At 46.1% G+C, this 14,463-nt stretch overlaps 1 protein-coding gene across 1 annotated transcript; it reads left to right on the top strand.

The window, feature by feature from the left end:
- Positions 1-5,313: 5,313 nt before the first annotated feature.
- Positions 5,314-11,362, top strand: RBM18 (RNA binding motif protein 18). Its single transcript, XM_009892355.1, has 5 exons — positions 5,314-5,352; positions 5,879-6,034; positions 7,334-7,420; positions 9,257-9,342; positions 10,733-11,362. Exons 1-5 carry the CDS (start codon positions 5,314-5,316, stop codon positions 10,890-10,892), a joined length of 528 nt encoding a protein of 175 aa, XP_009890657.1. The 3' UTR covers positions 10,893-11,362.
- The last annotated feature ends 3,101 nt before the right edge of the window (positions 11,363-14,463 follow it).

Here is a 14,463-nt window from a genome sequence, read left to right as displayed (position 1 = left end):
GCCCCCAACCAGCGCAGCACCCCCGGGCAGCGACACATCTCCCTGCCCTGGCTCTCCCTGCCCCCGTCCCTCCCCAGCCATGGCTGCCCCCGAGGACCCGGCGTTGGGTCCCCACCCTTCGGTCCCCGGTGCCCACCTGGGTGTGGGATGGGTGGCTGTTTAGGGGACAGTCTTTGGGGTGCCCCCGTGCCCAGGAGGGCAGTGGAGGCTGGTGGAGCACACACAGCTCTCGCCTCTGCCCTGCAGCGAGGGGTGACGGTCACCCACTGGAGATTTGCCAGCTGGTCCCTGCTCCCACAGCACTTTGTGGGTGACTCTGTGTCTGCTTGGTGCGGCTGCCTGGCAGCAAACAGCCTGAATTGTGTGTGTGGCGGGGGGGGGAGTGTGTGTATATGGGGTGTCTCCAGGGCTGTGCTGGCCCCACAGACTGAGGGGGTCAGAGGCAGGCTCTTAGCTACTGCGTACAGCAATCTTCTTCTGAGCCACCACTCGGGCTGGAAGCCCAGGAGTGAAAAACACCTTCATTTCCTAAACACGTTAGAATTTTAGCTTTGAGACTTTTGGGGTGACCAAGAGCCTTGTCTTGTTATTTTACTGGTGTCAGCAGTGGGATGGAGGTTGAACAGGGAGTTACTCACTCGAGTAACTGAGTGGTAATGGGGTAGGGTACAGTGCGGCTGGCTGCTTCTGGTGGATAAGTGCATAAATCAAACATGTGTGCGTATGCATTTCATGTTTTCTTCAGACTACAGGTAATTATCTTCTGAGCAAACATAATATTTGAACAGCTAAATTGTCAAGAAAATGTGACTTGCTGTCCAATGTTTGGATAGTGTGCTGAGAAATCAGTAGGTTGTATAAAAAAAAAAACCCAAACAAAACAACAATTTGGGGTTTATACACTTCTAAGAAACAAGCATTTCTGATTAACTATTGTATATGCCTGTCATGGAATACTTTTTCTTCCTGCTTCTTTTTGTGTGTGTGCAGGTGCTAGGTTTTTATTCTAAATGTGGTTCATCTTAACAGAGCAGTTTTCTAATAGCCTCTAAATGGAATCATTAATGCATTGTGCTTTTCAGCCATTCAGCTTTGGGTGGTTTCTGCATTAATTACCATTTTTATCCCACAGCTATGTTACTCTGGTTTGTCCACATTCACTGACCACATAAAATTAGATATAGGAGTTCTGGAGCATGTTGTTTGCTGGGTCCTTAAAGATTCAGGAAACTGGGTTAGTGTGAGGGGAAGAATAGTGGGTGTTTGTAAATGCATTAGATCCTTCACTTCCCGGGGTGATCGTTAGTGGTGTTTTTAAAGAGCCTTTCAGTCCAGGTTGTTCCTCTGAATCTAGGCCAGACAAGTAATAGCTTTATGTGGCAACATTTACTATTTTCGTAGGTTGGGTGAAATGAGTTTTGTGAGTTTCAGTCAGCTTCTTGCATGGGCAGGCTCTTCCTTTTCAAATAACCTATTGCAGCTGCATGAATTCAGCAGTCTGGGCGTGGGACACGGCCGCCCTTGTACCCTTGCTGCTGGGGACCGTGTCCAGAGCAGTGTTGTGGCTGTGGGCGATGGGCAAGAGACTAGTTAGAGGGCTTTGTTCTCCGGCATCATCAAATCGCGAGTGCTCCTGTGCTACTTAGTGTTTAAAGTTTGCCCAGTGATGAGTGACAGTGCTTGTTGCTTATTCCAAGCTTTATAATTCTGTGCCTAGCTTTTGGTTTTGCTTTAAAAATGGCTGTTCTGTCCTGCAAGCTATATTGTCATCTTCATTTCCTTGTGAATGAAAAAAAAGAGGAAGTTCCTTTTAACACATTGTCAGTGTAGAGAGAAAGAGCGCGGTTCTGTGTCAAGTCAGTAAGCTTCTATAAATCATCTTGACCGTTACTTTCTTGTCCTAAGGGCTTACATCTCTGCTCATAGTTGCTCATCTGAATTATCCCTGTTGAGGTTACTAATCACATGACTGAAAACATATACCTGAAAACTGAATAGCTGTTTCTTCATTTGCTGCTTTCATCTGATTTTTGAAGGGTTGTCCCTGCAATTTCTATCTTAGATTTGTTTAAGACGGAGTAAAGTTGATTGAGTTGTTAGCAGGGTTAATAAGTGGTTGTGACTTTCTTGAGCAGAAATGAGTTCAGAAAGTCTCGAACTAATCCAAGACTTCCATTTAGAGAGCAACCTATAGCTGCAATCAAGCGCTAGGGAGTTAATAGGTAACATACACATTTGAGCTCGAGCTGCAGTAATAGGAATTTATAAATGTAGGGCTGCCCACAAATTACAGCTTGCAAGCTGATGACTTATAGGAGGTTATTGCATGTACTGAGTAACTGTGACTCAAATGGGAGTCTCAAAGGATCTTGAATGCTGACGTACCCTATGTACTAGGGTACGGTGGGTCTTCTGGTCGGCATTCCTCCTTATCAGTAATGTTTGCTTGAGTGACTTCTCTTCTTTCATCCAGCATCCTTAGAGGATTGTTCTGCCTCTGGAAGAAGATAGTTTTAGGAGTCTCCTGAGTGTATTCTTAGCGGCTGGAAGGAGGTGAGCTGCCACCATAGGACCTGTTCATGATGTAGGACATTATCTCCAGGCACTTCTGATGCTGAATGATCCCTGCTGTGGGGCCTGCCTGCCGTGGCTGTGCACGAGGAGGGCAGCAGATGGTTGGTTCTGGGTTTGGTATCCCTGAGCAAGGAAGCCGTGGAGTCCCCTCACCATCACCATGAGCATTGCCTGGTGCAGCGTTTGTCCCCCAGCTGCGCTGCGGGGTAGGAGATGTGCTGTGGCACAACTGTTTGTTCACATCACCTCTCAGTGCTCCCATACTGTGGGGGAAAACCCCATACTTTACTTCCGTCTCCTGCATGGCAAGCAGAGTAGGACTGCCTCCCCTGCTCATTCCCATTTGTAAAGCCTTTTGACTCTTCAACATTCTGGACGGGCAAACGTTTCATTTCCAGCTCTGCAATTACACATACATATTATCTAATTTCCAGTAACCTTTGAATGACCAGTCATTTTCCACCAGTATGAAATAACGGGTGTTCAACTTCCTTGGCTGTTCTGCTTGTCTAGGATCCCATCTTGATGAGTCTCACCTAGAAAACAATGTGTGCGTACGTTGTTGTTACAGACTCCTACTGACTCCCAGTGGGGCAAAATTCTTCGCAATAATTGGTTTTGCATGTGGCCCGGTACCTTTGCGGTATCCTTGGGACAGCATTGTTCAGAGGAAGCCTTGCCTGTGTTTGAATAGCGCTTGGGGTGCCAGGAGGAAGAGTGGAGGAAAAGGAAATGGGGGAGCTGCTGGTTTGTCTCGCATTCACATCAGATGACAGGAAGTGGAAACTGAGGTTGGCTGCGGTGATCTGCGCGGCACGGTGGGGCCACATCTGTGCGAATCGCTTCCAAGCTCTGGATAACCCAAGTCGTTGCCATAGTAAAGCTTTTTACACGTTCTCACTTTTTTTTTTAAGGCTTCGGGTTTTCCGTGACAGGTCTTCCTTCAGTACTGAAGTCCTCTTGGCTTGCAGAACTACTTGTCAAGTTACTGTTAATGGCCTCACTGTATTAGCAATAACAAATTGTAATCACAGCCTGAAACTTTTAGTTATACAAGACTTCAGTTCTGAGCTGTTCCATGGAGAGTAGGTGGCCTGAAGTTCTAAAAATTTCATGCGTGGTTGGAAAATAGCATTTGCATCATCTACGATCTAAAGATTCTAAATAAAATAGATTACATGGGTTGCTTCTAGACTTTCAATAAAATGTGTTTTAAAGGAACAACTACCACTTTGCTGCTTAGAAAGTATTATTCGAATGCAGAGGTTCTCAGGAAAAAAACCTCCACAAAGTATCCCTTTTAGCAGGGCAGCTGCAGGGTTTCGTTGTTTCTAGAGTGCCGTGAGTCACTGTTGCCCTTCCACTGCCTCTGTAATTGCCAAAAGGGGGACAGCGTTCTAGTGGTAAGGACTTTATTTTCATACTGCTGAAATTGCAAGCGCTTTTTGTAGGAATATGTTTACAGAAACAAACCTGAGGTGCACTTACATATTTTGGAGGCTCTGAAAATTCAATGTGGGGAGTTTTATATACATTACGTGTCTCCAAAGTTAGAGTTTTTACTTGTACGTCTGTGACTGCTTGTTGGTAGCTTGAGGTGCGGTGGTGACGCTTCACTACTGTGTAACCAGCTCCATTTTTTTTTATTTTTCCCCTGCTCTCGCTTTTCTGGCTCCCTTGCCTCCTGAGCAGAGGCTGAGGGTTCATAGCCCTCTTGGAAGACCACAGTGCTTCGTCTGTATTCCAAAGGATGTAGGAAGCCTTCCATAATCAATTACAATGTGCTTATTCCCCTGGGGGACAACTTGGCCCTTTTGCACTGCTCGTCTGAACACTTGCTGCACCTTCACCTCTTTAAAAGTGCATATCCTGAATGTCCACCGTGACCCATCCTGTGAGATGACTCACATTCCTGGAACTTTCTTGCCTGGCCCCTGAAGCTTAACAAAGGCCTTAAGCCCTTTTCAAACATCCTATCAGGCTTTATTAGGAAAAATGTTGTCTGCCCTTCCTATTTGGACTGTCCCTAGAATTGCCTGGTGTATTTGGCCATCTTGGGCCACTAGTGACCATTCATGCCTGACGTGCAAGGTTTCATCCGGTGCCTGGTGCTCCGTGTGCCCGTTGAGTTCTCCTGGTACGCTTTCAGAGCACTGAGGGTTACCTCGCAAACTGAAGATTTGGCTTAGATTACGTGGCTTGCTCACAAACGCTGTACAGCTGATCAGGAGAAGATGAGTCCTGACTAAAACACCTTTATTAAATGCTTAGGCGATTCTTAAACTCCGGGGATGGGGTCAGGCAGTGAAATTGTACAGGTGTCCCTTTCCTTGTAGGTCAGTGAGTGTTGTTAAACACTTTGATCCAGGGACCCCGAAAAGCTGCAAAGAGCTTTCAGGATTAGATGTGGCCTGTACAACAAATGTGCTCCTAATTTTAAGTTGCTCAGTGAACTAGATACTAAGCAGACAGATTTACTCCGGCTATTCCCAGTTTTATTGAAAACAGCACACTCCCCACTGGATGGCAGGAATATAATTGGCTAAGTAAGTGTCTGACTTCCATGTGCGTGTCGCTGCAAAGCTGTCTGAGTCAGAAGCACTGGCAGATTTGGCCTGGATGATACTGAGGTCTGTCTGGTGCCTTTTTTCGCCTGGTCTACTGTCAATTCCTGGTTGCAGTTTGTTCTGCTTATTCTTCTGTCTTCCTCCTTCCCCAGCTCTGCCCGGCAAGTGGGAGATGGCTGCGTTTCTGTATGATCTGGCCACGTCCTTGTCAGTGCGCTGATACTGGTTGGCACAGGGAAGGGATGGGACGAGCAGTGCTTGTACAGGGGGAGGGAGGGCAGCAAGAACAGCGTGGATCCCGCGGGACGCGGGGTGCTGTGGACTGGGACTGCTTGTGCAGGGAGAGGAATACAGGGGATGTAGCTTCAGGCGGTCACACCAGGGCTGGGGAGGGGGACACATGATGTTTATGCTTGAAAGTAGGTGTGATTTAGAGCAGCAGGAGGCAAAGCCCTCCTAGACTCCTAGCAAACCATTGCATAATTGTCCAAAAGTCAACTATTAATAGATCTTCTGCATGCCCTTCAGCTGGCACTGCTGGGAGGGAAACTTTGTGCCTTGGGGTTTTAGAGCAGTCACTGATAATGCAGCTCAGAGCTATGGATGCTGAAGCGTTGCTGTACAGGGCGCCCACCCCTGCCGGTGTTTGGGAATACACCTGTGACACACCTGACCCGCTTATGTGGCTGACTGCGGGGGGGTTCCTCTCCACCTCCTTGTTTTCAGAGTGGTGAAAGGTTTCGCAAATATCTTTTCTCCCCTTCAGATACCACCTTCTCAAACTCCTCCAGAAGTTTGGCAAAGTAAAGCAATTTGACTTTCTCTTTCACAAGTCCGGCGCTCTGGAGGGGCAGCCGAGGGGTTACTGTTTTGTGAACTTTGAAACCAAACAGGTATGTTACTATTATCTAAAATTCTGATTTAAATGACTGGCTTCTTTCCCCATCTTTTTTTTTTTTTTTTTTTTTTATAAATGTCTGGTTTTTTCCCCCTTTTTTTTTTTTTTTTTTTTTTTTTTTTAAATGACAATGTAAAGCTAAACCAGGAAGGGATAAGTTAAATACCTTGTCTACACAAACCTGCAGACTCTGACAGCCCCACTCCGTGACAGCAGCTCTGTGGCTGCTCCTGGAAGTAGCAATAGTGATTTCCTTTCTCCTGTGCTGTCTTTTCCTGAATCCCGCTTTCTAACGCTAATCGGAAAGGGCTAGTTCTTTGGTCCACTTTTATAGTGAGCTTGTGGAGTTGTATGCTGGAGATGCTGCGATCCACGCAGAGCCTTGGATCAGCCTGCCAGAATGGCAGAAATCCAGAACGGCTCTGAAGTCCTCCAGACACCAACTTGTGTGATGCTGCCAGATGTTCAACATGACGAATCTGTGGCATCCTGCAGTGAACTACCCCGGCTGTCCATTTGGGGCTTTAGCTCTTGTTAGAAATCGAAATTTCAAGTCATGCTCCACTGTAACTTCAGAGCTGTAGTTATTTTGTCACAATTCTGTTAGAATTATTCAAAAGTTCTGAAGAACAGTTTGTTTGGAGATTGCTTGTTATTGTGTGCCCTCATCTTTCTGCTGTGCAATTGCTGGTAAGGATGTCAGAAGAGCCCTGACCCAGTGCGTTACCTCTAGAAGCTATACCGGAATGGTTATTCATGGTAAGGTGAAACAGCATCGCAAGATACATTTTCAACTGCTGTGAATTAAGTTTTATAGGAGTGTCCTGAAGCTGAGATTCCACTGCCAAGCCTAGATCAAGACCGAGTGGATGATTCCCTCAGTGCGCATGAGCAGGATGTGGAATAAGCATAGAGAGATGTTAATGAGGCGCATGTAATCACTGTAATGAGTCTCAGTATTTTGTAGAGAAATTCCTGTAGCATATACAGCCCCCAGAATGCTGTTCCAGCGGCCTCTACATTTGATATTTTCAAACTCCTGATCTTTTTCCCCATTTCCTCCTCCAAAACAAGTGAAAGAATCAGCCGTACTGGTTTATAAAAGTCTGGTTGCTGAGATGGATGCTGCCGTCTTCCAAAGATATTCCTGGATCGGGATAAACTTTCTTTGCTGTCAGTTAGCTGTACTTACAGGAGACTGATTTGCAAAGAAAAAAGGCTTTTTACATCTGAGTCGGTTTTGACTGAAGACTTGGTTTGTTTATTGAACTGTCTTCCTGTGCATCCTGTGCAGGAAGCAGAAAAGGCGATCCAATGTCTCAATGGGAAGCTGGCCCTTTCCAAGAAATTGGTGGTGCGGTGGGCACATGCACAAGTCAAGGTAAGCTGCTCGGTGTAATTTGCGAAATGGAAAAATTTTAATATTAAGGAACATTTCTTATCATTTATCGCCTGGCGAGATAATTTTAGTCTGTTCTAGCAAATAACTCTCAGAGAAACAGTATTAACAATCTCCTACTTCTCCCGTCTACCTACACTCTGCTGGATTAGCTGTAAGAATAGGCCATTTAACCTGATGGTCTCTGCAAGGGAGTTTCTGATCAGAGTGATATGAACAGATTACTTCTATAAATGTCCACGTTTTAACTTTTCCCAAACTTAACGAGTGATTGGCTGAAAGTTTGTATCCTTGCCTTTGTGGTTTTGCTCTCTTTTTGGATTGGAGGTGCATGGAAATTCCCAATTACCGAGTACTTTGTTGCTTTGTTCCACTTCTGAAAGCACTTATGTGGCAGCAGCTCTAATTACTTCTGACTTTAAAGCAACGTGTTTCACATCTAAGCTAAATATCCTTTTGTTACTTGCTGTGTTGTACAAAACATCAAGTTTTTAATATTAACTTAGGCAGTACCTTCTGGAACATTTTTTTTTTTTTTTTAATTCTTTAAATTCTTGTCTTGTTTCTCCTGTAGTTGTTTGCTATCTGGTATTTGATAAAGCAATTTGCTTTGATTAACTTTCTTTGCAGATAAATGGATTCTTGTTGCTATTTTCCTTTGGGTAGTTTGCTTTTAGCACGCTTTGATTATCCTACAAGCAGCTCTCTACCCTTCCTCTTATCAAGTATACTAACGCATCTGGTTTAGATGCTAAAAAAAAAACAAACCCACCTACAAGCCAAGCCAAACCAACCCAAAGCAGGTATCTTCATTAGAGGAGACCACGTTGCTTTAATTATTGGCTTCAAGGGCTCCAGGCTCTTGTCAGCACATCCAAGCTTGTGCAAATGCAGTCTCCATTTTCTTTAGCTCTGTAGCTACTCGAGCGCCACGTGCTTCCGGATGCCTGAGGAATGATCAGGCCATAAAAGGAGCTTCAGGCAGAGGAGTGAGTGTCTGCCCAGCTGGGCGTTCGGCGGGGTGGCTCAGTGCTCGGCCGTCCGGGCTATGGTGCAGAACATGCATAAATAATCAGTTCAGTTTGCATGGCGTTTTCTGATCTGTGAATGGAAAGATTTAACAACACAAAACTGGCTTGTTGTAACAAGTGTTTATTTTAGACAATACCAGCACCATGCTAAGTAGTTTTAAGATGAGTGGCCAAGGCTTACCAGACACTGTTGGTTTGAGCAGCTCTGCTGAAAAACAAGGCTGACTTTGTGCCAAGCGAAATAAGGAAGCAGAACACTGCGAATAGTTCAGGAGGCCCGTTGCCCACAGAGATGACAGACTCACAAACTGATTTCTACAGAAAGGAGGTCATTCCTTACTGGGGTTTTTAAAATTTTTTTCTTGTGTTTTTTTTTTTTCTCCCAGCACTGTGTGATTCTGTGCAGTTGTGTGCTTGGGTTACCTTCTGACTCTGCACAATGTCTGTATAAAGAGCAGAGCAATACGGTGCAGTAATTACCTTAAAATTTACCATCTTTGCTTTGTGCCTTATACAGAGGGGAACAAGAAGTGGTAAGACAGGGTAAGGTTTAAGGATCCGTAATGCAATGCACATAAGTGTTCAGCATCAGAGTCTACATTCCATGTTGGTACTACACAAATATTATGGTTGGGATTTGTTTCGGTGTTTGGCCACCAAAAACATTCCTAGCAAAAGCTTTAAAAAATTGGAGGTGATGTTAATACAACTTTAAAGTGTATCTGTGGGCAAATGTTTCTTTGTTCGTAATTCCAGCTGACTTCAATCCTTGGTCTCTCGTTCGCAGAGATACGATCACAATAAAAATGAGAAGATCCTTCCAATCAGTCTGGAGCCATCTTCCAGCACGGAGCCGCCCCAGTCTAACCTCAGGTAGGAGATGGGGTGGGTGAGAGGTGACCAGTCCGTGGGAGTGGCAGGGAACTAACTTCTTCAATAAGATCCGGAGTTGTTGGCATTACCTTTGTGCTAAAAATATAACATGGCAGAAAAGCTGTTTTTAGACGGGCAGCATGCTGCAAAGTAACTCATTTGATGTGGGATACTTCAGACTTGATGTTCATTTTCTGACGTGTGAAACCACTAGGGCAGTAGGAAGGAAAAGAGGTAAGGAGGGGAATTGGGAATGTGTAACGTTCCATCTCATTTGGACAGAACGTGCTTTGCGCTTTTGCATGTGAATTTCAGTGAGAGGTTTTGTTCTGTACTAATTTGATTAAGCAAAATGCTTATGAGCAAGAATTTGTATTATAGTGGTAAAAGATGAAAACAAAATCAGAGGTAGTACTTTTTTTTTTTTTTTTTTTTTTTTTTTCTGCCAGCATTAGGGCTGGTAGGTCTTCTCTGGGGGATGTGGTTAGGTTCTCCACCCCTCTGTTTACCTAAAACACGTAGTACTGCTTTGCTAGTTCACAGCTTGCTTGAAAGGATATGTCATTTTCCTCTGTGTTCTGTCAGTGGAACCCTATAAGGAACCAGAACTGGGGAGAATGAGTTTGCCTACAGATAGAATGAGCTGGGAGTTCAGAAGTAACATGCTAGGAAGTAAAGCGCAGAGAGACTTGAGTCATACAGATTGTTAGCTACGTCAGTGGCGCAAAGGAGTCGTTTTAGTGAGGATGGATGCTGCAGAAAGCCCCAGGAGAGAAGGGAACATTCCTTGGTCCATACCCAATGGAGGATAGTGAATACCAAAAGTCCTAGGAATTTGGGGTGTAACCTGGGGTAGCTTCTCCCTTTGGGATAAACCCTGCTAACGCTGAAATAATGTTTCTTCCTGACCTAATTAGAGTCTGGGGTTTTCCCATCCCGAGCAGGCTTGTAGCTGGGAGGAAGTCTGGCTTTCATTTCTCTGCTGTTTCCAGCAGCCTCGTCTGAGCTGCGCTCTGCTGCACATGCTCAGACCGCTTTAAATGACGTCATTTTACATGAAGTAGGAAGCCTTGGTGTATACTTGTCTTGCTCGGTGTCCTCAAGAAAGTGCTGAGTAGGTGCAAGGACCGTTATTCTGTGGTACTGTGATATATCTTGGAGGACTTTTCCTAAGCAAATCCATGCTGAGGATTGAAATGAAATAGCGTGGGCTTTAAGCAGTAGAATCCTGCCTCCCGACTTCATGTTGCTTTTGAGTGCAGCGGTGGGGGCTGCTCGGCCCCTCCTCGTGTGGCAAAGTATTCACATGTCAGCAAAATCTCTGGATTGCTGTATTCTGATTCCATGCTAAGATCAAGCTCAATTTCTCTTCTGTTTTCTCCCTTTCCAGTGTCAGTGCAAAAATAAAGGCCATTGAAGCCAAGCTGAAAATGATGGCAGAAAACCCAGATGCGGAATACCCGGCAGCGCCTGTTTATTCTTACTTCAAACCACCGGATAAGAAAAGGACTACTCCTTATTCCAGAGCTGCCTGGAAATCTAGAAGATGATGCTTATGAATTGATAATGGTAGCAAGAAACACTGCTTTGTATACCTGGAGTCCTCCAATGCTTTTGTACTTTGTAGAGTGAGCAGGATACTGCCACCCGAGCGCACCACCACCGTACGCGGCACAGTGTTCTGTAACACCTTAGGTGGTCTGCTGAATACTCCTTACTGCCAGTGCAGCTTCACAGCTGAACGCTGTTCAGAGAAGTAGGTTCCCTTCAAAGCCTCTGATGAACACGCAGACAACCTCTCGTTAGCGTGCATTCATTAGCAAGATTAGAAACAGTAACCAGTGTATGGAGTAAAGCACATCCAAAAATACTCCATTTAACTGATTACTTTTTAAAGTATTTTTGAACAAAACGTATTCCGATTTGTGTTTTTAATGGAGGGGAAGCACTTGGTTTTGATTAACATTCTGTAGTTACCATGGAAAACTTTTTCATCTCAATAAAACTCATTTTAAATAGATTTTGCAACACTTTTAGTAACTGTGCATGCAATATTTTATATGCACCAAAGCAAATCTATTTTGCAGACTTTCAAGTATTAGTTTATGATACGGTAACCTTAAGATAAATCATGACAGCACGGGGATTTCAGTGTCATTTGGGCTGTAGGGATGTGCCTCAGTGTAGGAATTAGTGTATTTACACGCCACCGAGGTCTGCGCTGTGCCGTAACTTCAGAGCACAGCAGTGGCATATCTAATGTTTGCGTTCAGTAATCCCCTTCAGTGGTAGCTCTTCATAAACCAGATGTGACAGCGTGAGAATAACACTGCAGCCTCAGAGACATCTGTCAAGCACATGACCTCAGTGTTTGCCCACCAACCAGTTCGACTTCTGGTTTTCACTGGCTGGTGAAGGTGGTTGGTTGCCTCTTGCTGTAAAGTGGCACAAGCGTTTGTGGGGAAGTGGTTCTGCCATGTGCTGAGGATTACCTGCACCAGGTGCTTAATTTGCAAGTCTGATGGATGGCATTTCGCTTCAACCATTTGATCTGCAGTGCATTCTTCTCCCTAAACATTCTCTGCAAAATAGAAAACTGAGGAGCAAACATTGTCTGGCAGCATTTTCTCCTTGGTATGCACAGCCCTGTGACTGCATGCGCAAGGGAGATGTTGGAGAACGTGTGTGCTCAGGTCCAGGAGACACTGGTCTCACTGTGTCAATGTCCACTCTCCCTAATCTTTTCAGTGGTGAATCTTTATCTCTCCGGACACTCTTGAGTTTCTTCCCCAAGCTGGTTAACAGTGGTCTCAAACAAGAGGAGGAAAATAGTTTTTAAGCAGCCCCTGGTTTCTGTACGCAGGTGTTGCTCACTGGCACAGCAAAGTAAGGGTTGTCTTCCTGCTGTGGCACACCTACCTCCAACCAGAGCACGCTTCCTGCTTCCCAGCCGAGCATCCGGAATGGAGCTGGGCACTCGTGGGATGGATGGATTGTTAAAAGCCTGAATTGTTCAGAAGTAGGTCTCGTGGTGTTACATATTTGCTTTCTAGTTTTTGGGTACCTGACTAAAGGGAAAAGTAGTATCTCTGGGAGTTTGTAACCCTATGAATGGCAGTAACACCCGTTTACGTTCCTCTGCCACCAGCCTGTGGTTTGTTCTTTGCATGGTCTGACGTTTGTAGTCCTCTGGATCTGTATCTGCGTTAGTTAGAAGAGCAATCAATTTTATTTCTGTTAGGAATTTAGCAAATACCTAGATTCAAATCGGGTGTGTGGTTGTGTTCCCATCAGAAACATGCTTTGATATTTATTTGTATTTAAATACGATTTGTTGAAATTCTTACAGCTCTAAATAAACATTTAAAATGCATGTTTTCCTCTAGGAAAGCGAGGGTGGCAAGCAGGAAGTGAGGGTGGTAAATGCTTGGCATCAGCCGAAGTCCACTGATACAAATCTGGCTACAATAGCAGTAGTCTTTTTTATTATTAATTTTTTTTTTTTTTGCACTGCCACAGGCACTAACAGAAGTGCCTTGTCTGTTGTTCGGCCAGACTCAGACCTGGGGGAGCTTTATTGCAGTTTGGTGTTTGGGTCGGGCATTCCCACCACCACCAGCCTGGCAGGCTCTCGTGCTGCCTGCGCTTCCCGGGAATGCCGCAGCTTCCTGAAGGCCCCGGCAACCGGCGGTGATAGCGCAGCAAAACCAGGGAGTTTCTCACCCTGGAGCTGGGGGGAGGTAAATGCTCAGGAACGTTTTTTCATGAGCATCAGCTCTGGGGCTTTGCACATCAACCATCATAAAATAGGCTTGGAAAGCACCAGGAAGAGTGGCATCCCTGGGGTGGAGGATGGGGCTGGCTCCGAAGCCGTAAGTACGGAGGTTGGCAGGCTGGCGGTGGGAAGGAGAGCTGGGTTTGGTGCCTGGCTCCCTTCAGGAGGAGTCTGGGGCTGTTTCTTACCTCTGGCATATGGTCCTGCCCTCTCAGGGCTTTCTTTGCTTCCCCTGTATCTCCAGCAGATCCCTGGGGGCAAGGTGGGGTACCAAGAACAGTGTTCACCATGTCCACGGTGTGGGTTTTTCCTCAACAGTATTCCTGCCTGTGGTGAGACCCCCTCACTTGGGATGGGTACGAAATCATGCCTTCACCCGTGGGAACATATAACATGCCTAACCCCAAATCTTGGGATCCTGGCTGGGTTGTCCGTTGACACGCAGCCTCCTTGTTGCTGCTTCGTACGAGCTCTGGCGCTGGTGGGAGGGGGCGCATTGGTGGTAAGAGCGGGGGTGAAGCTGGTGCTAATACCCAGCAACTCCACCTGAGCACTGCAGGGGCTGTTCCCGGTGCAGGCAGCCGTGAAACTCGGACTTGAAGAGATCTACCTGCTCTTGGCAGGCAGCGAGGGCAGGGACTGCCTGTCCACAGGGCCAAGACTCAATCCCAAGGCCGGGGAAAGGCAGAGGTTGGGCTCAAGTCACCCTGTTCCTGAGCCTGTTCTGGCTTTGCAGGGCCCAGAGCACCTGGTCTGTAATTTTTAGAGTAGAGAAAGCCGTCAGCGTTACTGTGCTGTGGTGCGCCGTGGCCGTTACAGCCCTGCATCGCTCTCAGAAGCAAACAAAACACGCATTGCCCTATTCCACCCGGCACTGTGTAGGGGGCAGACGGCTTTCATGGCTGTGTCCGTGAAAACTCCTACGTGTTTCTTCTGGAGCAGTCGGAGCCAATTCAGACTCTGCCAGCGTGGATGAGTGCTTTAAATTGTCCTTTCTCAGCACCGCTCCTCTGCACTTGTCCATGTCCGTGTCCTCCGACCACTCTGCCTTCCTCTGCGGGGCGGAGGACGGAGGGCAGGATGAGCAGCGGGCCTCGGGCTCAGTTTCTCAGGGGTTTGTCGGGCTTTCTCGCTACCTCGATGTTTAAACCTAATGTCTTGTATTTATTCTAAAATGGCTTTCATCTGATTTCCCTCTCGGTTAACAATTTAGCTGTCAAAATCAATAACGGCGAGGATCCATCCCCGGCCGCCATCAGCTCACGTTACCGTCCTGCAATTACTCCGTGGTGGAACCGCTGCCGGGGCTTTGCCGGGGAATTATCAGGTTACTAATGAAGCCCGGG

This window comes from Charadrius vociferus, unplaced genomic scaffold (assembly GCF_000708025.1).
Source record: "Charadrius vociferus isolate BGI_N301 unplaced genomic scaffold, ASM70802v2 scaffold549, whole genome shotgun sequence".
NCBI lineage: Eukaryota > Metazoa > Chordata > Aves > Charadriiformes > Charadriidae > Charadrius > Charadrius vociferus.
Note: the sequence above shows the minus strand (reverse complement) of the source record. Positions and strands in the feature narration are given on the sequence as shown.